Source organism: Leopardus geoffroyi, chromosome C2 (genome assembly GCF_018350155.1).
Source record: "Leopardus geoffroyi isolate Oge1 chromosome C2, O.geoffroyi_Oge1_pat1.0, whole genome shotgun sequence".
Classification (NCBI taxonomy): Eukaryota; Metazoa; Chordata; class Mammalia; order Carnivora; family Felidae; genus Leopardus; species Leopardus geoffroyi.
In genome coordinates, this window is record NC_059333.1 from 121,236,808 (window position 1) to 121,260,722 (window position 23,915).

The 23,915-nt window shown below is 39.3% G+C and overlaps 1 protein-coding gene across 4 annotated transcripts in view; it reads right to left on the bottom strand.

The window, feature by feature from the left end:
* PLS1 (plastin 1) overlaps positions 1-23,915 on the bottom strand; it is a 112,248-nt gene that overhangs the window by 34,951 nt on the left and 53,382 nt on the right. For 3 of the 4 annotated variants that reach the window (XM_045503414.1, XM_045503413.1, XM_045503412.1), the window contains 3 exons: positions 8,051-8,154; positions 4,340-4,503; positions 2,133-2,262 (listed from right to left, as the gene is read on the bottom strand). In XM_045503414.1, the coding sequence (XP_045359370.1) occupies positions 2,133-2,262; positions 4,340-4,503; positions 8,051-8,120 (364 nt within the window). In that variant the 5' untranslated portion in view covers positions 8,121-8,154. Of the gene's footprint in view, positions 1-2,132; positions 2,263-4,339; positions 4,504-8,050; positions 8,155-12,128; positions 12,154-23,915 lie in introns of those variants that run through there. The other variant, XM_045503415.1, reaches the window with a different exon arrangement.

Genomic DNA, 23,915 nt, shown 5'->3' on the forward strand with positions numbered 1-23,915 from the left:
ACTTTTCATACATTGCTAGTCGGAATGCAAAATGGTGCGGCAACTTTGTAGAACAGTTTGGTAGCTTTTAAAAATGTTAAACACAGAGTTACCAAAAGACCTAGCAATTCCACTCTTAGGTATTAAGATAAGTTAAAGCATATGTCCACACAAAAATGTGTATACAAATGTTCATACAGCATTATTCATAACAGCCGAGACAACCTGAACGTCTATCAACAGACAAGAGAACAAACTGTGATATCATCCAAAAACCAAAATATTGTACAGCAATAAAAAAATGCCGTATAATGTATGTCACAACATGGGTGATCCTTGAAAATATTATGCCAGTGAAGGAGCCTGTCAACTCTCAAGTGAAAGGCCACTGCTGTATGATTTCATTTACATGAAATTTCCACAATAGGCAAATCTACAGAAATAGAAACTAGAGTAATGGCTGCCAGAGGCTAGGGGAAGGAGGAATTGGGAGGGACTGCTAATGAGTATGGGGTTTCTCCTTGGGGTAATGAAAGTGTTCTCAAATTAGACAGTGGTGATGACTGTTCAACTCTGTGAATGTGCTAAGAACTAATGAACTGTACACTTTCTTTTTTAAATGTTTATTTATTTTGAGAGAGGGAGAGAGAGAGTGGGTGGGGGAGGGGCAGGGAGCGAGGAGAATCCCACGCAGGCTCTGCACTGCCTGCACAGACATTCAATCGACTGAGCCACCCAGGCGCCCCTGAACTATACACTTTTAAAGGGTGAATTTCATAGCATCTCAATTATATCTCAATAAAGCTGCTCTTTTTTAAAAGCTACTAAATACTCCATACCTAGTTCTAGGTAATATTTACATGGGTAATCGTTTACACATGTACATATTCCTATGTAAAAAAAAAAAAATCATCAACCATCAAGCCATATACTTAAAAATAGTACACTGTATGCTCTTACTATGTGCCTCTTATACCACAATAAATGAGAAAAATATATATATGGTGACAGACATCAGAAAGGTGGTTTCCTCTGGGGAGAAACAGTTCCTGTTCGAGGCATGAAGGAACCAGTGAAAGTGATGAAATGTGTTCTCTTGATCTGGTGGCAGTTACATGGATGTTTACACATGCAAATATTCACTGAGCTGTACCGGTAAGATTACAGCACTTTGCTAAATGCATATTATATCTCAGTAAAAAGATCTTTTAAAATATTTTAAAATTTGACAACATTTTCATTAGAATGCGTAGGTAGAAATGGAATTAAGGACTGAATCCCTATCAAAAAATAGACACAGCATTTACAGGCCACTGACTTTAACCACACTTCTCTAGTGGGAAAAGGATAGAAAAAAATTACAATGGGTGGGAAAAGTGTGAGTATATTGCTATAGAAAAATCCAGTTAGAAAGGAAAACAATCAAGAGGACAATTAACAGATTCAGATCTCAAAGGAAAAGGGGGAAAAGTTACAGTGAGTTTTTGTTAATAATTTAAAAAGCACAGTTCGAATTATACTCCTATGAACAAAAGGAACTGGGCCAAAGGTTCTCAGACATTTCGACCATGAGAAGTAAGTTTAACATGGGGTAAGACATATCATCTTAAGAGTTAATGTGACTCTGGATTTCCCACCGGGCAACAATCCAGTGATTCTATCAGATTCAGCAAATCAGGTACTGTGCTCTCTAGTCACCCAGTTGCTTGATAATCAGGAATCTCAGGTCCTGGAAAATGGAAGGGAAACGTCCTTGCAATAAACCTCTCCATAAATTCTCAGATCAGGCCTAAAAGCAAACTCAGTTCACCAGTCAAGATGAAAAATCCATTCAGAGGTCATGACTGAACACAGTCAAGGCCGAAATGTAAACAATTTCTATTTTGTTCTTTCTAATCTCTTTGCTGTGTGCTGTGTGCTGTGCTTGACACATAGTAGGGACCCACTGATTTCAGTGATTCTACAATTTTTCATCCTGACAGCTCTGAAACTGAGAGGCATGCCAAATTTGATGGCACATTAGTCTGATTTTCTTTCAATGGTACATAAAACAATGGTGTGAATTACAATGAACGGCATCTTAGATTTGATGAAATACCAGACTCAGTGAATGAGTCAATGAATGAAAGATCAAACTTAGAGTTGGAAGTTACCTGAATAAGAATGCTGTGTGCCCTCACTGGAAATGGATGATGTTCCTCCAATAGCAGTAATCCCTTCCCTCTTGTTAATTATTTTGCGGAACGTCTTACTGATGTCTTTGCTTTTTAACTCTTGCATCAGCTGGAATGGAATATAAGTAAAATTGAGCCTTGGTCAAATCATCATAAAAAACCTTTCAACATGAAGAATTACAAGTTATTTAGACTTCTTTATTTATTTGGAATGACATCAAAATAAATCCTCATCTGGGATTCTCACCCTTATTGCCTGTGTGCATAGACAGCACTCATGTCATTTTACCCATAACACAAAATGTACAAATGTTTGCACTGCAAGGACTAAAAGAAACTTTGTTATTATTAAGCTTAAATTGAATGCACTGAAATTATTCTCCTACACTTGCCATGATCTTTTGTATTGAAAACTAAAGAATAACTAACGACATGATGAAGATTTTTAAATGCTTTAGTGAAGATATTTGCTTGTCTGAACATTGCAAATGCATACATGTTAAAATAAATAAGTCAGATGTCACAGGAAATAACGTAGCTTGGACAAACACCCTCTCCCAATCACTCTTGTGACTGGCCAGACTGAATTTAATCAGTACTCTAAGCAGCAACTGGAGTGAAGTATTTTTGGGTTTTTTGTTTTTTAATTAAAAATTTTTTTTTAAAGTTTATTCATTTGGGGTGGGGGAGGGCATGCGTGGGGGGAAGGGTGGAGAGAAGGAAAGAGAGAGAATCCCAAGCAGGCTCTGTGCCAACAGTGTGGAGCCCGACGCAGGGCTCCATCTCATGAACTGTGAAATTATGACCTGAGCAGAGATCAAGAGTCAGGTGCTTAACTAACTGGGCCATGCAGGTGACTCCAGAGTGAGTTTTTAAAATTTCGCATCTGATCATGTCACGTCACACTCTCTTCCTCCTACCTCACTGGCTTCCTATTGTACTTACGATAAAAATGAAAATCCTACAAGATCCTGCATGACCTGACCCCAACTTATTTCTCTAGCTGCATTCCTTACCTTCACCATCTCCCCCCATCCACGCTCAACTTGTTTCCAAGTGCTTGAGAGTATCCACCAACCCTGAAGCCAGCCTGTCTCGCACATCATTCATTTTTCCCACTCAACCCCTTTTACCTGTTTAACATCTTACTTCAGATCTCAGCTCAGTCTTCATAGTTTCTGACACGTTCTCTGCATCCCTGGGATCTCTAGCCTCACCAGCAAGTTCAGCTCCTTCTACTATGAACTCTCAAGGGACCCATACTGCTCTGCCATAGCAATTATGATAGATCTCTTTTAGCCATTTGTGTGACTCTGCTTCCCCACATGTAAAGTCCCTGAAGGCAGGGATCATCTCTCTTTTTGTTCATTGCATTATTCACACACAGTGCCTAGCAGAACCTAGCAAGAAAGGAGCTCAAATCTTTGCTTAGTGAACAAAGGATGCAAAACCAGACGGTTCACATTTCACAAATATTTAATCAGTTACATTAATGGTTATATTTTCATATCAAAAATACAGTCATGGCGGTGGTGGTGGTGGAAGGGTGTGGCAGCTCACTCAACTGCTGGCTGGCAATGGCAGTGTGGCCATCTCTCTTGGCCTGAACTTTTGAAACACAAGATATTCAATATTCAGTGCTACAATCTACTTTTCTTTTGTCAGTTGAGTCATGTATTATTTTTCATCTTGTTCGGTTCCCTGAGCCTTGAGGTACTTTTTAATAATGACACCATGTTATCATAGCCAGCATTGGGATTTACCTGGCGGCATTTGCTGAAACTAAAGATATCACTTAGCATAAGGAAATAACCAGTTTCCAGGAGGAACAGCTTCCATACCTTAGCTACTTCAGTCACACACAAAAATATTCCATTTCTCAAGACCAAGTACTGAGACATTAAAACATTCTATACACACAGATAGTCAATAAGCACTGAACTCAACTGTAGTCTTACTAGCACATGAGCTATTACTATTTAAATCTGACTTCCAACAACTTGAGAATTTTTTTTCCCTCTGTTTTATGAATTATTTGTGGACACTATTGTTGTTGTCATCCTACTCGTCATTTTAAAGCAGTGTTTTTTCTGGTCTCTGAAGCCAGATTTGACCAGAGAGCAATGACATTACTAAAACTCTTCTCAAAGCAAAAAGATCAGTAACCAGAAAATTATATTACTTACTGACACAAACTCTTCAAAACTGATTTTGCCATCTTTGTTGTTGTCAGCCACTGATAGAATTTTCTCCACAATCTCGCGCACCTTGTAGCCAGGCAGAGGAAGGCTTGCTTCCTTAAACAGGTCCTGTAGTTCATAGTCACTAACATACCCACTGTTGTCAATATCTGTAAAGATAAATTATGAATTGTCAAATCTCATTTGCACTTTTTTTTTTTTCAACGTTTATTTATTTTTGGGACAGAGAGAGACAGAGCATGAACGGGGGAGGGGCAGAGAGAGAGGGAGACACAGAATCGGAAACAGGCTCCAGGCTCTGAGCCATCAGCCCAGAGCCTGACGCGGGGCTCGAACTCCCGGACCGCGAGATTGTGACCTGGCTGAAGTCGGACGCTTAACCGACTGCGCCACCCAGGCGCCCCTCATTTGCACTCTTTATTCAAGGTGTGCACCCTGAAGGCCTCATGGGAGATTCACAGGCAGGTAGAACCTTTCAGGTTTGTCTCACAAGTGGCAGTAACCTTTTCTCCTGCACCTGAACTGTACAAGGGAGTCTATACACTTTATCAAAATATTCATAGTAAATGGACTTTATCCCCATAGGTTTAGGACTACCATGTGTATTTTAAGTGCACAGTTTGAACAATGCTCTGACAGATGAAAAACTCAAGTTTAGCAGAATACCCATCCAGACTTTAACCTCACAGAATTTACAAAATGGATCTGCAGGCCCCACATTCTCTATAAAATATGTGCATCATATTAAATACACATAAGGTATCTCTGTTCTACATTTCACTTGGTGGCACTTCTGTTTCATTTGTTAATAATTCATTGCTTCTTCATTATGTATTTATGATACCATTATGTAGGCCGAATCATGTTTGATGGCGTTTTTCCATCAAGTGTTCAAGAAATAATTTCACACCTATATTTGGACTCTTGGAAGGGTTTCCAGGTGTTTTCACGTTATCACTGAGATGCCCTTCCCTGGGTTTTCCCTAGAGACTAGGTAACACTTCTTGACACAGAACAAAGCCAACACAAAACACTTCTGCCCAGAGTTGGCAACATGGCTTTGGACTGTCTGATTAGTTGCCTGGATCCACCTTGTTATATAGGCTTTCTTCGTTCATCTGGTAACAGTTGCTGTGTTTCCTGTATTTTACTTTTTCCTTTCAGTAAAAGAGCTGTCCTCACTACACTCAATTAATTACAAAGACAAAAACTTTTAGACTTAATAGTGTGCAGAACAAGTGGAAAGTTTCTAAAATAGAATCTACCAATAACCAAAATACTGCTATAATCTCAAAAGTCAGCTAATAAGCTAAACTACTGGACATTGGAATAAAAATATCACTTTCTTCGAAGTTAGAGCAAAATATCATTATTTAGTACAAGTTCAGAATTGTTTCCTATATTTTGAGATAGACAAATGTTGTTCATAGCAACGTTATTTACAGTAGCAAAAAGGTAGAAACAACTCAAGATGTCCTTCAACAGATGAACGGATACACAAAATGTGGTACAGACATAAAATAGAATGTTATTCACGATGGGGGGTTGGTATTTATTGGGTAGAGAGTTTCAGTTTAGGAAAATGAAAGAGTTCTAAAGATAGAGATAGTGGTATGGTTGCATAACAACATGAATGTACTTAATGCCACTGAACTGGACACTTAAAAATTCTTAAAATAGTAAATTTTATGTCTATTTTACCATAACTTACAAAGGAAAAAAAAAGAAAAAAAGACAAATATTTTCACCTCTCATCTCTCCCTAAAGACCCCAAAATATCCCATCTAGTAAAGTTGGATGGGCATGTCCCTCTGCCTCTGGGAAAGGTTGTTTCGTACAAATTATCAGAGGGAATAGTAGGTTCTTAAGGAACAATTTATCTGGTCAATAAAGCTAGTACATATTATGCTAGTGTTAGCACTACCTTCATACAGAGTAAATTATCTGGCTGTCAGATTTGTTCCATCAGTGAATTATTTATTCAAAATATCATTAAATAAATATTGCAGGATTATATGTCCATGAGTCATAAAGAGTAAAGTTCATGTACTAAACAAAGAAGAGATTACTAATTCATTCATTTCTACCAAGACCTAGGCAGCACTTTTATTCAAGCTACCAAACTGCACCTATAAAATAACACCAATAGCAGACCAGGGATACATTTTTATTATTTCCTCTGTTTCAACACTCAAAATGAGCAGAATGTCCTAATAATTGCCTAATTTTTGTCTTGAAAAGACTCTGGGCACTGCATATAATACTCTATAAAATTTATTATTAAAAATAATCTTTTAGAGGCCATACCATATTCATGCAATGCTCTAATGACAAATATATTGTCCTCAAAAAAACAAAAAACAAAAACAAAAACAAAAAAACAAGATTAAGGCATTCACTATGAGCCTAATTCAGCCACCCTGCAGACTGTATTCGGAAAGTTTGAGTTACTCTGGGGATGGCTGTGCAGGGAGAAGTGGAAGGGTCCACAGATTTGTACAACTCACTTCACTTCATAGCAATGATGTGTAAGTTGTGAGCTTCCTGACAGCTTTACTTTTTTCTTTCTGGAGAGGCTTTCTTTTTCAAACTTCAATCTTTCTTTTCTCTTTATATTGGTCTCTAAAATTCTGTCACATCTCATTTACATGAATTTTAGTCATGATTCACTAGGTTTGTGAGAAATCTAGGCACAAGATCAATTGTGATCATGATATGTCCACCCCAGTCTATTATCTGACCGTTTCTCACAGACTGTCTTTTTTTTTTTTTAACGTTTATTTATTTTTGAGAGTGAGAAAGAGTGCAAGTGGGAAAGGGGTAGAGAGAAAGAGGGAGAGACACAGAATCTGAATGTGAGCTGTCAGCACAGAGCCTGGCACAGGGCTCAAACTCACGGACGGAGAGATCATGACCTGAGCTGAAGTCAGATGCTTAACCAACTGAGCCACCCAGGTGCCCCACAGACTGCTCCTCTGTACCAGAGAAGGAGCCTACTATGGGAGGAGCAGGATTGGTGGTGTCACCATCCCAAGATCCTTTCACTGGGCTCGCCTTTCACTTGCATGCATTTGCAGACTAGAGCAAAAGATATTTATCTTCTTGTTTGCCACAGGTTTCCTAGGAGCACAAGTGCAGAAGAATTGTGATCCAAAAGAGTATGAGGGAATTTTTTCGGGAAGAAAAATACAAAGCCATCAAATGATAATGTCATAAAGACAAAACACTGAATGGCTTTAAAAAGTGAAAGAAGAAAAATAAGACACACAGCCTTTAAAAACAATATTCAGATTTTAAAATGTTCTGCGCGAAGTCAGAAAGTGTTACTGTTAGCAACAAACGTGAAGGCCAGAGTTCAGTTTATAAACAAGGAAGTGTTTCTATATTTTCTTTCTGTAATGAGGATATCATGTTAAACGTATTCAGTTACACTGTCATTCATTAACCTGGATTACTCTCAGCAAAGAAATTATCAAAGAATTCAAAGTCCAATTCTCTTAGAAATTCAAGCCAGTCTTAATTTATCTTTCAGAAAGAAAGAATCCAGTGAAACCTAGATAGGGGGGTGGGGGAGGGAGAAACAGGATAAAGCTAGGGGTAAATGGGTGGCAGTAAAACCAATAGAGGGTATTCCATTCCTGGAAGTCTGACATCAAGCAGAATAGCAATGTCGTATTTAGTTTTTCTCAAGCATACCTATTTTATTAAATGCTTCCTGTAGCTCTTCCAGCTCTTCCCGAGAAATGGTAGTGGTACTGTTTTCCATCTTCGAAGAAAAGACTACCTTCAGGTCTTTAAAGCTAGAAAAAACAATGTTATAAAAAGAACATTAGCCCTTTGAAAACATTTATCTAAGCAATACAGAATACACAGGCAGTAAAATCTCTAGAAGAAATCACCTGAGAAGTCTGCCTGACAAGGAACAAATAGGAACAGATACCCCATAACACTATTTCCCAGCATAGGTGGGCCAGACAATAAGAGAGTCCACAGAGGGAAGGAATGGAAGGAATGCCTGTCTTTTACGCCTTGTCCTTACACAGGGCATACATGTTTCCCAGTAGCCTGTACAATTTTCATTTACATTGTACCCCGCTCCTTCAGTAAAATAAACATTTCAAGTTTGAGAGAAGGGTAGCATTTATAAATGTAAAGGAAGTGGTCAGGAAGCAAAATGTTAAGACATGAATAATGTCCACAAAAAGAATAAAGTAAGCACATAATTTTTCAAATAATTTATACATTAACATTTTCACTGATCAGTTAAAAATCGTTTTAAATTGTGTGAAGTCCTCGAAGAGTGTTACGGCTCATTTGTCACTTGTATACATACTTGCTTAGGAATTTGGGGGGGTTCTTCCCCAAATTTCTGTATCTTACAGTTACTCTGGGGCCTGGTTCTTTTTTTTTTTTTTTTTTTTTTTTGGGGGGACAGAGAGAGACAGAGCATGAACGGGGCAGGGGCAGAGAGAGAGGGAGACACAGAATGGGAAGCAGGCTCCAGGCTCTGAGCCATCAGCCCAGAGCCCGACGCGGGGCTCGAACTCACGGACGCCGAGATCGTGACCTGGCTGAAGTCGGACGCTTAACCGACTGCGCCACCCAGGCGCCCCTCTGGGGCCTGGTTCTAATTAAAGTATAATTAAATCTTCGGGTTTTAAAAAATATACCATTTCCCACTATTTAATTTTTAATTTTTTTGAATGTTTATTTATTTTTGAGAAAGAGAGACACAGCATGAGTGGGGTAGGAGCAGAGTGAGAGGGAGACACAGAATCCAAAGCAGGATCCAGGCTCTGAGCTGTGAGCACAGAGCCTGACACGGGGCTCGAACCCAACCCATACACCGTGAGATCATGACCTAAGCTGAGGTCCAACGCTTAACCGACTGAGCCACCCAGGTGCCCCTATTTAATTTTTAAATAAATTAAATAGTCATGAGTAACTTTTTCAAGGTGTGAAAGTGAGTAACTCATTGCTTCATCACTAAGCTGTCATCGAACCAAACTGTGTTTCATTCTTGTCTCTAGGTCCGTGTACTCTGCATTCTCCCAAATATAATGTGGTCACAAGCCATATAAACACATAAATATATATTTGAATAATAATACACATTAATTTATGTAATAATATATAAAGTATATATTATATATTTGTGAAATAAAAATTTGCATTTTAAAAGAAAGCTGCCTTTGTAAAATTCTTTGTAAAGTTTTGGAGGAAGAATTCTTGCTAGATCGACTCATATTTATCAGGTACATCATTTGCCAGTCCTGAAACCCTCCAGAAGGCAGTTACTAGAATTCACTTTGCAGTTTTAGAAATGAGGAACACAGCATTTAACCAGCTTCCAAACACCTGGCATGGAAGGAGTCCTACCTGTATGCCTGAGACAGCTCAGAAGAGCACAGTATTTCAGAGTCATCTTGAAAGATGCAGCCCAAAGGCAGCCAGGATCACTGACCAGAGACTCACCAACGGGGCAGGTTATGTTGAATTCTATAGACAGCTGTATCTTCCCATAGATTTTGTTATGTGCCATTTTTTCTTCAGTAATTCCAAAACTGCTTTCCTTCTCCGCTTTGTTTTTTTAGTCCATATAATTTAAAAAACTTTCTTTCACCAATTAAAGCCTTTCTCCCCCGCTCCTAATCCTCAAGGGTATCCTGACATAACAAAGTATATATTTAGAAAGTTAAGGAAGTATATTCTAAAAATGAACCTCCCAATTAGATGAAATGGAATCTGATCTTTTATCCTCCCTCAAATTTCTAACTTCCATGAACCTCTAAAAGCTTTACCAAAATTGGGGCACCCGGGTGGCTCAGTCAGTTGAGTGTCCGACTTTGGCTCAGGTCATGATCTCACAGTTTGTTGGGTTCAAGTCCCACAGCTAGCTCTGTGCTGACAGCTCAGAGCCCGGAGCCTGCTTCCGATTCTGTGTCTCCTTCTCTCCCTCTCTCTGCCCCTCCCCACCCTCAAAAATTAAAAAAAAAAAAAAAATTACAAAAATTTTTTAAAAACTTTACCAAAATTAGTCTAAGCAGCCATTTATAATTTATAGGATCTAAAACCCCAGGATCCAGAACAGTTTCGGCGAAAAGGCATTAAGAACAGCCCTTGAGACCAAGAAGATTCTGAAACCTTTCTACCAACTGTAAAGATCCCAACTGTGAGGGACCAAACCTGTTTTCACTGGCACCTTTTGGTTTCTGGGCTATTCTGTTTTCTCTCCCCAACCCGGCACCCCCCCCACCCCCCCGTGGCCCTAGCCCTGGTCACCTGAGATCCTGAGTTCTTGAGGTAGCCGTTGACACAGAGGAGGCAGCCTGCCCCCTAATCTATCCTCCAAAATTCCCTTTTTTTCCTTACTTCCCCCTTCTCTAGTAATATAAAAAATAATGGCAAATATTTACTGAGGGCTTTCAATGGGCCTGGAGCTATGCTAATGTCATACATGAGCTTACTATGTATTGATCTGTTCTTCTATTGATTGAACAAGTGTCCTCCCTTAAATGTAAATTAGAGGGCTGCACAGGTACCTAAGGAAGGTTTAAAGAGAGAGAGGGAGGGAGGGGGAGAGAGAGAGAGAGAGAGAGAGAGAGAGAGAATCAACATCAAATCTGTTTCTAATGCCTCCAAACCCTTAAAATCTACATGTAGTTCAATTAGCATCCCTATTCTCTCACTGCAAGCATCACAGGTAGTTTTAAAGAAAAGACTGATGACCACTTCACACTGAAGTATAGGTGACTGATAAACCCTTACAGTGCTCATCAGATTTATATTTTAAGGGCAAAACTTTTTTTAAGGATATGAGGGAATTTTTTTTAAGTTTATTTTGAGAGAGAGAGCGTGCACAGCAGGGAAGGGTCAGAGAGAGAGGGAGAGAGAGAGTCCCAAGCAGGCTCCGCACTGACAGTGAGGAGCCCAACATAGGGCTTGAACTCACAAACCGAGAGATCATGACCTGAGCTGAAACCAAGACTCGGATGCTTAATTGACTAAGCCACCCAGGCGCCCCTTAAGGGCAAATTTATATTTTAAGGGCAAATGTCTGTTTTCTTTAGACTAACAGATGAATACATTATTAGACTATTTATACATCAGCAAAATAAATGAACTACACCCGTTTCTCAAAAACACAGTTAACTGGAAAAAGCAAAGTGCTAAGAGATACATACGGTATATGTACCAATTATTGTGAATTATAAAAACACATGTATGTACTACATATGTTGCCAAACATATATAGTAAAACTTAAAAACACATGGGAATGATGCGACAAATTCAGAATAGTGGTTGTCTATGGAGAAGTAGGAAAGGGGCACAGCTGGGAGCTGGCACTGGATCCACTACATTTTTTTAAGAGAAATTTGAAGCAATTATGGCAAAATTTAACATCTGTTCAATCTGAGCATTCAGTATATGGATACTGGTTATACTCTGTACCTACTTTAAGAATTGTTTTGTTTTAAATAATTCACGAGATAATTTTTTAACTTTTAAGTTCAGATAGTAAAAAAAAAAAAATACGTAAATAAAATAATAAAGGTAATACAAGAATATGTTTTGAACAGGAGAAAATTTCCCAAAGTCCCTCAGGACATGGGGAAACATTTTTCCAAGTACTTCAATCTTGAACAGTCAAAACAGTTAATATTATTGTAGAAGAATAATTTATTGAAATATCAAATTGTGTTTCTTCTCCAAGAAGAATTGTGTTTCTTCTCCCCCGCCCCAGTCACACCCCTCAACTAAAGTAGTAACTACCTCTTGTGAGGCACGCTGGCAGCACAGAAAGCAAACCCAGCCTGGAATCTGCGGTTCCGAGTCCTCGGGTAGAAGCACAAACCTCCTCAGGGTTTACTGGGTGTTCTGGGAATGGGGCAGCAGGAGGAGGAAATCCCTGAGAAGCCACTAGATAAGGAAGACAGAGAGAGGGAGAAATTGTCTCCATGGGCAAACAGGAAAATCTGCAGATGCCGGCAAGGAAGACTGTGGCCACAAGGGTGGCAGAGACAGGGGCAGACAAGGTGCAGGAGAATCCGTGCTGAAGGAATGCACTGTTGTGAGTAACGGGCATTTCCCAGGCAGACACTGGGGACTGATGATCCAGGACAGAAGAGCTTCCCGCGAGCCTCTGCTCTGTTTAAGACCCCAGGACAAGAGAGGCTGAGGGGCAGATTCCAGGTGCCTGAGAAGCACTTGCCTGACTCAGGCAGGATGAGCCATCACAGTCAAAATGAGAACAAACTGAGGGTTGATGGGGAGGTGGAGGAGAGGGAAAGTGGGTGATGGGCATTTAGGAGGACACCTATTGGGATGAACACTGGGTGTTGTACGGAAACCAATTTGACAATAAATTATATTTAATCTAAAAAAATAAATTTGCTTTAAAGAACATACACAAATGTAATATTTCTTTCATACCTGACTTTTATGGAAAAAGCCTGTCCTTTTTTATGGAAAAAAAAAATCCTCCAATTCTCTGGAGAAGTGCCTAGGCTCAGAGGTTCTGGAGCATGGCAGTATCTCAGGGAGGGGCAATACTATGACATCCTATATCCTCCCCCTCTTCTTCATAAACTTCTCTTATCTCCCACCGCAATGTTTCACTTTTCTTACTATGTTCTATTTTCAGCTCCCCAGTACAAGTTTAAAGATCACAAGGTCAGTAGAGTAAGTCACTATATGAAAAAAATAAGCAGCTAAGAAATATGACTGAAGAGTTTCCTTTTTAGTTTAAAGGAAACCTGGAAAATACTTTCATTTTTCTGTATTTCCAGCAATCTTTTTTCAACCACATTTCACAACAGGGAGCAACATCATTCTGCAAAACGCAAACATTCATTTTCCCTACCAAACTGTTACTTCATCAGATTTTCTCTAGTTAACTGGAATGTCTACTGACTTTCTAATATAAATATGAACTGGGAGACCACTGACTTTATTAAATATTACACACCAGCCTGACCCCTCTTTGGACAGAGAAAGCTATTAAATGGGTATGATGTAATTCACATTTCTCCTGAGCATCCTTCTGCACTGAAAGAACTGAGCTCCATTTTTTTTTTTTTATTCATTTTACAAGGGGCAGCTATGCTGGAAAACTTTCCTGATAAGTCATCAACTGGATTGCCAACAAGCCTAAACTGGCAAAATCCCAAACTGTCTTAAAAGGGTAACTGTTATAAAAATGTAACTTTATTCTCAGATAAGCAAAACCAATTTGCCTAAGTGCCTGCACAATCGTAGAGACCATAATCAGCACCAATATGAAGAGTTAAGCCAGGTATAACACATCTGTGAGGCAGTGACACTTAGTTCCAAACTAATTCATTTGTGACTTCTTTTTAAAGGACAGCCTAGCAATCTACAAAAACAAACATGACAAAAAATAATAATATACAGATATCTTAATGTTGGGGCTTTTTTCTGCTTCAGTTCCAAGGATTAACCATTTCATCAGTCCCCACACCACCTAATTCATGTGCCTTCTGCCCCCTACTCTCCATTCCATGGTCTGCCCGCCACACTCATATCCTTACCTCCTTCCCACCTGCATCAGCATCATAGCCTGTTTTCACCTTGGCTCTTATATGTTATTCAGCTCACATGCATTAACTTATTCTTGATCATGTACTGCCTTGTGATAGTCACATTTTGTTAATCTCATTCACCTTCCTAAACTCACTGTTTGCTCTATACAGGTAAAAGATGCAGGTTTTCTGATTTTTATGTTTTCAATAGCCTTAATGTGTTACGCATGTGGGGAAAATTTACTAAAATTCACTAATGGTAATATTTCTCTTCATAGAGCAGGGAGAGTACTAGGTAAAAAAGGTGCCAAGCAGAATAGTTGTCTGTGCGAAATGTGTCACCAACAGGTGAGTGAAGAGACTGAAAGAATCTCCATACCTCAATAACCGGTTCTCTTCATTCACTCACCCACTTACTCATTATTTATTCACAACTTACAAAGCACCTGTTCACCCTACCCAGTATTAGGGGCACAAAGATGGTATTCAGAATTTTGAGCCCGCTTGGCTATATATAGCAGGTGTTTTTTCTAAATCTTTCAAAAATAATTTTTGTCCATTTCCCCCAAATTCCTTTACAAAGGAGTAAATATATATATATATATATATACACATACACATGTATGTATGTAAATACCCTCAATTCTTCCCTGGATGAATCTTTTAAGTGCCAATGCTCTTGTGCAAACACCAGATGTCTAAATAAGGAAATCTGCTGGGCAAAGCAGAGAACAGAGAGGACTTGCCTACATCTTCTCCCCACTCACTGCCTTACTGCATGAGCCACTGCCATGGTCATCTCCATGACCAGCCACAATTATAGTGATAATACTACTGCGCATTTGTACATTTGGGCACTGAGTTTGGTGCTGACCTGAGCGTTCATTGACTGCTAAAGTTGCCACCAAGACCTTTCTGTATCCATTTACTTAAAAGCCTCAATATGTAGCCCATAGTAAGAGAGTTTAAAATCATTTAGTCAAGTATTCAGCAAATACAATTTGAACTAAGCATGAAGGTTTAAAGATTAATAAGAATTAATTTCTTCTAGAACTATGCTTAATATAATGTTGATTGGGGTCAACTATAAATGCCTAAGTTTAATTAAAACTGATTTTTTGGTAAATGATATAAAGGAATATTATGATTATTTCTCTTTTCATAAACAAATTAGAATTGTCCCCTAATTTGTTTGCTGTTTAAATCTAGATTTAAAGGGACCTCTTTGAATACTATATATTATTTACTGTCAAGCTCATTGAAACTATGTGATTCTAGGTTGGAAGTTTCTGGACTAATTGCAGCCAAGGCAATAGCAGTATATAGAGCAGCAATATGAGAAGGAAGGCTAGAAGGGGGTTGTGCATGCGTGTGCATGTGCATAACCACGCTTAGTAATTTTTCAGTTGAGAAAGAGGAAATTGCATTAAACGTATACACAAAAGGTATAAAGTAGAGTTTACTGATCAAAGTTTAGGCCAAGACTATCCATAGAAAACTGATTGGAACCATTTGGGGATGTGAAAGAAAGGGGAAGACAGGCCCCAGTACCTTCCTGAAGTCTCAAGCTCTAAGTTCAACATTAAGTGAATACAGCTAACTTGTAAGCTGAGGAAATTACAGTCTATCAAGTGGGAATCAGTTCTTGGGACCTGCTGATCAATGTTGTCCCATGGCCCCAAGCTCAGCAAGACTTCTGCCCAGCAGCCCATGAAAAGCCTTCCTGGTTCCTGAAGTCCTGGAGGAGGACGGAGGCCCTTATATCTGACTCCCTAGACTTTAGCCTTTTCCTGATGTGTACATGATGCCAGCCAGGGTTCTGAAAGGGGAAGCCGCTGCTGAGCCACAGTGGACTGCTGCCAACAGGAATCAGGCCCAAGGTCACCACATCTGATTTTTAAAGAAAAGCCAGAAATCCATATTTTTATGTGAAATTTTATTTTCAGTTTTTGCAAACGATGTGAATCCTTTTATAAAACACCATGTGTGTCAGATTAAAACTCTGGGCTATTAATTTTGCTTCTACACCTCCCTAATTCCATGTGACCTCACTTGGTCTCCCAAGGGAACCTGGTAGAACTATGTTTCTCTAGAAACACTCACATAACATTAGCTCAGTCTAAAAGCCCGAAGAACACATTTTGTCTCTTAATGTGTCAAAACCCAACCTCTGCTCTGCACCACTCACCACATCCCTGCTCCCAGTAAGGGATATTTCTAAGTGTCAGCTTCTCTGAGAGAAGAGGAGCCAGCAGGTCAGGAGCCCACTAATCACAGATTCCCAGCTCAGGTAACTGGATCTGCCCATCATCCCAGGATCTTTTCCTTCTTGTTTATTATTTATATCCCACCTACTCTCCCCCACTCCCACCTCCACTTTAGGACTTCTCTGACTCTCTGAGAAAATTCACCATAGTAATGTTCCCCAAACTGCTATCATATAATGTTACAATACCATCAATACTTCAAATATCATTTCCCAATGTTTTGTTTTGTTTTCTTCTCCAGTAACCATTTCCCTTCTTCTGGTAACAGCACCAATGTTAGTTTTGGGGTTCCGCTCATTCCATATAATCCACATATAACAGTTGAGTGAAGTTCCAGGTCCAAGCCAATCAATACATCATATTCTCTGCTGTAGGGATTTGGTTTAGGGATAGGCATGTAACACAGTTGGAGCCAATGAGATATTAAGAAAGCTTTTGTGGAACTTTCTGTAATAAGAGTCCCACAAACTCCCCTGGATCAGTTTTTCATGAAGAAGTATAGGCCAGAACAGTCACATCAATCTTGCCTCCAGAAGGGGAAGACCTGAAGCAGAGAATTAAGCCAAAACCAACATAGCAGAGAGCAGAGCCAGTGGGTGAAGAGAAAACCTGTCTGGGCAGAGTTAAGTGCTAAATCCCACTGGGCTAAAGCCTTTATGTCTTTAGTTACTTGAAACAATTTTTCTTTAAAGCCAGTTAAACTAAGTTTCTATTGCTTGCAACCAAGAGTCCAAACTGATATATGAGGAGTAATAACAGACATAGTTTACAAAAAGAAAATGTAAGGGGGGGGGGCGTCAATTCCTCAAACAATAGAAAATATTTAAACATTCCAAACTGGGAAAGAAAATTAATCATAATTATATTTTCTAAGTTTACATGTAGATAAGAAGCACAATAGTTTTAAGGTTTTTGTTGTTGTTGTTGTTGTTGTTTGGTTGACACACAATGTTACATTAGTGTCAGGTGCACAACATAGTGATTCAGCATCTCTATATGTCGTGCTGTGCTCACCACAACTGTAGCTGCCATCTGTCACCACTCAACACTATCACAGAATCATTGGTATTTGTCATAATTTGTATTTTACCACCACCACCACACCTGATCTCAGAAAGCTCAGTGCATTAGTGAAGTACAAAAAAGTTAGATTATGGTTGCTCCCACAGCAATCAGCAGCATTGAAGATTACATTTATAGCCTAAAGGCCTCCAGGCTTATGGCTTCTCTGCACCTTTTATCCTTCCCTTTATCCAGAAAGATTCTCGTTCCCATTTCTGTTTATTCGTTTCTAGGTAAAGATGAAAAACTCAGGGGCGCCTGTGTGGCTTAGTTGGTTAAGCTGCTGACTTCGGCTCAGGTCATGATCTCTCAGTTCGTGGGTTTGAGCCCCCTATCGGGTTCTGTGCTGACAGCTCAGAGCCTGGAGCCTGCTTTGGATTCTGTGTCTCCCTCTCTCTCTGCTGCTCCCCCACTTGTGCTCTATCTCTCTCAAAAAATGAATAAACATTAAAATTTTTTTTTAAAAAAGATGACAAACTCAGTAGTAATATATTATGAGGAATGGCAGGCCTTTTTGTTGTGAGGCAGGGCAGGGCAATCCAGCTACAGTAAAAAAAAACATTCAGAGTCAACAAATCATTAAAGTCAGGAAATTACTAATGCAGTGCAGGTAACGGGGCGGGTGCGGGGCGGTGGGGAGAGCAACTTACCAAACACCTGACAGTAAAAAAACAGACATCTAAGATGTTTGCAGGTTTATCCAACAGCTCACTGAAAGCAGGTACCCCCAAGTATCAAGACCCTGTAAGTTAGTTCAATTTCCAAAGGGGTACTTCATCTAAACCTCAATGGGACCCACATTATAATTTGCTGCATGGCACAGTAATGTCCTTCCAAAGTACAAAGGGAACAAGGAAGACATATGGCAGACAGGAATTCAGGAATGAATGAAGATGAAAAAACCAAAACTCTCCATCTAGTCTTTTTTTTTTAAGTTTATTTATTTATTTTTAAGTAATCTCTACACCAAGTGTGGGGCTCGAACTCATGACCCTGAGATCAAGAGTTGCATGCTCTTCCGACTGAGCCAGTGAGGCATCCCTCCATCTTGTCTTGTAATAGCATTTTTTTTTACATGATTAGTGGTCTAATGTAGTTACAGATGCTGAAAGAAAGTGGCCTGAAATAAACTTTAAGTAGGAACATTAGAAACAACAGGTTTTTAAATCAAATCTATTTGCTGCTTTTATTGTTGTTTTGGATTCCAGTTTACAATCATTCCATGAGATGTCACTATATCACTATTCAAAATTATACAAGCTGCCTAATTATTCTCTATTTTTAAATTCTAGAAGAAACCATTCCAAAAGCTGATGTCTTCCATAATTAAATTCTCTCTCTCTCTCTTTTTTTTTTTTTTTTTTTTTGGTTGTTGTTACTTAATACTACCATTTCCTTCTTCAGAATATAGCCTCAATAATTTTTGGCTGTAAAACTATGCCTCCAGACTCCAATCCCTCCCTGTTAACAATTCTTCTTTCCCAATCTGCCCTGAGAAAGACCTCTTTCTCCCAAGGCCTCTTCCTGATTGTCCCATAACTTTCCTTCATGTCTTTTCCTGTCCCAAGAAACTCTACTCTTTCACATTCAATTCTTCATGTGCCCTCCAAACAGAGCTCAAATTCCACCATAAATTTCTCCTTTGGCCTCATTGCATCTCAGCACATTTACTGGAAACATCTAAGGTGCTAGGTGTTGTTCCAAATGTTGGAGGTAATCTACTGGTGACTCACATATGGAACTGGCTCTCAAAGAATTTACAATCTAGTAAGGGAGCCAATAAACCCCAGATGACAGCAATGGCAAGCACATGAGACTCCCTCACCCACTGCAGACGTCATTCACAATGCAAGCCAGAATGAAATAAGTAGGAAAGGAAGAATCTTCTGACGGCTTCTAGTCTTCAAAGAAGACTTTACAGAGCAGGTGCCATCTGAGCTGGACCTTGAAACAGGAAAAGGCAAAGAAAGATGAAAATTGCACTAAGGAAGAAAATTCTTAGTGGTCTCCCCACAGAGTACTCAGATAACTCCAATTTCTCAGACTTAGTATCTATATTGTATTACAGCACCTTATCACCTTGAAATTTTTAAGTTTTTGAGAGCAATGGTGTATCTTCTATTTCTTCTCTAATTAAAAATTTCAAGGTGGTAAAATGATACAATACAATATAAATACTTAAAAACTCTACTTTTAACCTCTTGGTGACAGTGATGGTGAGTGATCTTATTCAAAAGATGTCACTCCTCTGAAAGCCTTTTTTTAAAAAAGAAATCCACTTAATATCTTTACTAATTCTATTATTTCTAAATCCTTCCACAAAAGGGTGTTACAGTTCTTCAGTTTATTGCATATATATATATATATATATATATATATATATATATATATATGTATATATATATATATATATATATATATATTTTTTTTTAAAGTCAGTCCTAATGTTGAAGTTATAATACAAATTTTTAGTTCCTGGCACTATACCATGAAGCACAATGAAGATCATCTTATTTAAATAAAGCAAGCTTGTCTTTTTGCCTATTGGTAATAGCTACTTCTGACATGAAAAATAACCCCTGTGATCTCCAAAGATGCCTGCATGCTACATCTTCTAATCGGAGCGGGCCAATGCTGGCCAGCCCAAAGATTCTTTCTTTTTCCATTCAAATAGGTCAATAATTCACTCCTTATGCACCTCAGAAAACAACTTATTGTCTCACTGTCAGCCATACTCTCTAAAAAGGAATTTTCTATGATTTCCAAGACTCTTGGCTTCACCTGTATCCCCTTACCTATTGACGATGGAAACATTTAATCTTCCTACCTGGTATTTGTGCCAGCTAAGGTATTTTCATTGTAAGCAACAAAGACTGGCAAAATTTGCCCAAAAAGGAACACACTGGAACACTCTGGCTCAAAGAGGAAGGGAGGGCTGAACAAGAAGCCTCTGGAAGGACAGGTGCCAGGCAGTTCTAAAGGAGCTCCACAGTGGAAATTATGATGTGCCACTTTAGAGCTCTGTCTCCAGATGCCTCAACCATCACCGGCTGTGAATGACAGTCTAATCCCCAGGATGTTAGTCTGTTTGGCAGGGCTCAGGCCCCATGCCCAACACTGTGCTCAGGGGGTATCAAGAAGACCTAAGCTGTAGAGAATCTCTTTGTCCTAGGTTCATTTGCCTTCTGCACAGGCTCTGTGTTTGCATCACGCAAAAAAGCAAGGTTTAATTCGGACTCCCAAGCAAATGCAAGCATGCCATTCTAACAGTCTTCTCCTGACCTGAACTCATCCCACCCAGTTAAGAACATCTGAAGGTCGAATGAACAAGACTCATAAAATCTCCCCCAAACTCTCCATCCAAAAAAACCCCACAAAACATAGCACTCATACACAACAGCAGTCCAAAAAAGGCAAGGGAGACTTCCCCTACCCCTTTGGTAGTAATAAACATTCATAGGTGCTCATCATACACCAAACACTGTTCTAAGTAGTACATATATTGTCTCAACCCACACAGCAATTCCCTGAGGTTGGTAATTTTATAATTCCCATTTTACAGTTAGAGAAATTGAGGCCCAAAACTTCCCAGTAAGTGGCAGAGCTGGGATCCACGCCTAGGGAGTTTTCCAAGTCCAGGCCCTTAATTACGTTTCAAAGTGGCGGTTTCCATACATCTCCTTCTGCCCCTATATCTCAAGTTATACACCCTGTGATTGTTCCCTATTAGAAGCTGCCCTACAACCTGGCTTTCCAGCATAGTAGCATTAGGGCGAAGTGTGGACAGTGTGATCTGTCTTGCTAAAACGTTAGAGAATGTATGGAAGGACTTAAATGAGTTTTGTGAGAACTGTATGAATTCTTTTACATTACATTTTTTTCTGTCTGTACAAAAGTACCTTGTTCCTATTTTCCATGTATTATTTATTCACTGGAAATTATATATTAGGGAGGTAATTACCCAGACTGTAACCGCCTATGATGCCAAATATTTCATTCAGAATAAATGCCTCAATACAAACACCAGGGAGCTGTCAGAGAAAAGGAAGCTGTGAGTCACTTTCGAGGGCTCTAGAATAATCCAGGCATTACTTCCTAGTGTATAATCCTTTCCCACCATTTCCACCCAAGAATTTCCAAGTAAATGATTCACAGCAACAGACATTCTTGTCCAACTTGTGCCCAAGTGAGCAGAGGAGTCCTATCCAGGGTGTTTCCATGTCAGGGTTTGAGCTTTAGCCTCCAAAACACACATCAGTTTAAACGTGAAGTGTTTCACGTTTTACACCAATAAATTAAAACAGTGTTGTCAGGAGCTGAAACCTGGAGGCACTTCACAACTTGCAGAAACTAACTCTGACCCTCTTTATTAACTGACAAAGGAAGGAATTATCATATATGTGTGTTTTCAAGCACCCATAGAAATCTTTCCTAAAATCCCAAATTTCTATAAATTATGGCTAAAAAGCATTAGTGCCAGAAAATATTTTCCAACAATTGCAAAGGATGCCATATCACGAAGAATTAAAACTATCATCACGATTTTTTTTAAGAGTACAACAGTTAACACGTCTATGGTTTTCTCATTCTTCTAACAGTCTACATGCTACCACAGAAGGATTCTACTAGCTGACCATAACAGGTTAGGGCCTTTGTTACTCATAAGAGATGGATGCTTCCACAATGCAATTAGATACCTGCCCAAGAACTATGAGGTATCTGTACCCTTTGCTTTGCAGAATGGAAGGAAGCAGTGCCCACTACCAGCTCTGGAAATTTTCTCACACCAGAATCTTGGCATTAGTAAAATTAAACAGTACTTTATTGAGTATTTTATACTTTCCAAGCATCCATTTCACCTCTTTAACTCATTATTAGACATAGGTCTCCCAACAGAGAAACTGAGACACAGTGGATTTTAATGACTTATAAAATTTATAAAATCCGGTCCACACTCCTCCAAAGATGACAGAACGGGCATCTACACTGAGGAGTAAATGCTATGCTCAGAGCTCAAGAACAAGCCTTTGGCAACGCTGGTTGAAAGTATTTACAACCAAAGAGGACCTGAAGCAAAAACCACTAACCACAAATGCAGTCAAAATTAAGACACACTGACATCAATGTTTATATGCCATGGGTTGTATAACTTTAGAAATAAAGGAAGAAATTAACAAGAGCACAACTACTATAGGAAATGTTAACTTCTGATAGTTTAATGAGTCAAAAGTAAATAAGGATATAGAAAATTGAATAATAAGTTGTAAAGGTATAATTTTTTTTACAACTCTCACATTATAATCCTTATTTTCTTGAATTCAATCAAAGTTAGCTCTAAGGCCTACTCAATACGATCATTTGAGAAGACAAATGCTACTTGTTATATCAATCCCTCTCGTTCTCTGGGCCAAACCAGAACCCCAGACCTTATAAGAGAAGAGGAACAATGGGGAGGACTCTTCTGTCCAGTGAGCAAGGCAGATACATACCCTTCTGGGCTCACATCATCCATTCAAAAGCACTAGCATTCACACCCCCAATTACAAGACTGGAAACAGTGACTTTTCTTCGCCAGGTCAGTCCCACTCATCTGAGACATCTCCTTTGTATGCAGTCTCTCACACTGTAAGACTCAAGGTCATCTTGACTCCACTACCTTCTCCCTGCAAAAAACTGTAACTTACCACCAAATCCTACCTCCAAATTCGGGAATACCCCCTCCTCTCCACCGTCACTTGTCACTGCCTTAGTCCAGCACCCTGGTGTCTCGTCAGGGGTACTCCAGGAGGTCCAGCTCTCCCTGACTCTCCCCATCCAGTACTTGGCTCTTACACTATGCCCATCAGCTTCAACGTATTCCCCAATAGACCCAGCCTAACAAGCACTTAATGAGAAACTTTTTACTTAAGATTTTGTGGAGAGGTGGAGAAGAAAATTGACAATGCATACCATTGGACAAAACTCGGCACATTTTTCTTTAATTACCACATCTTTCCCCAAAACTCCTCTCTGGGATAGCACCTCCTTCTGTGCTACAAATCCTGGACCACCCTCTTTAGGTCTCAGCCTCCCTTCCTACAAGGTATTTTTTCCTTAACCTCCATTCCAACAACTTTTCTTATATTGAGCAATTCAACTCTTTGCTCACCTTCTGCAATTTGCACTCTTTCACCCATCATCCTGTCACCAAACACACCTTCCACCTAAGGATCTGATTTTCTGAGAAGACAGAATGGGAAAAGCAAATAACAAAGAAGGGCAAGTTAGCAGCCACTCTAGCTCCTGAAGACTGAGAAAAAAACTTCTAAACTGAAAAATCACTGACCTACTCAAAAATACCCTTTTAAAAGAGCCACTAGGCAGATTTCAAGCTGTATTACACAGCTGTAATCATCAAGACAGCATGGTACTGGCACAAAAACAGACACTCCGATCAATGGAACAGAATAGAGAACCCAGAAATGGACCCACAAACCTATGGCCAACTAATCTTTGACAAAGCAGGAAAGAATATCCAATGGAATAAAGACAGTCTCTTCAGCAAGTGGTGCTGGGAAAACTGGACAGCGACATGCAGAAAAATAAACCTGGACCACTATCTTACACCAGACACAAAAATAAGCTCAAAATGGATGAAAGACCTCAATGTAAGACAGGACGCCATCAAAATCCTCGAGGAGAAAGCAGGC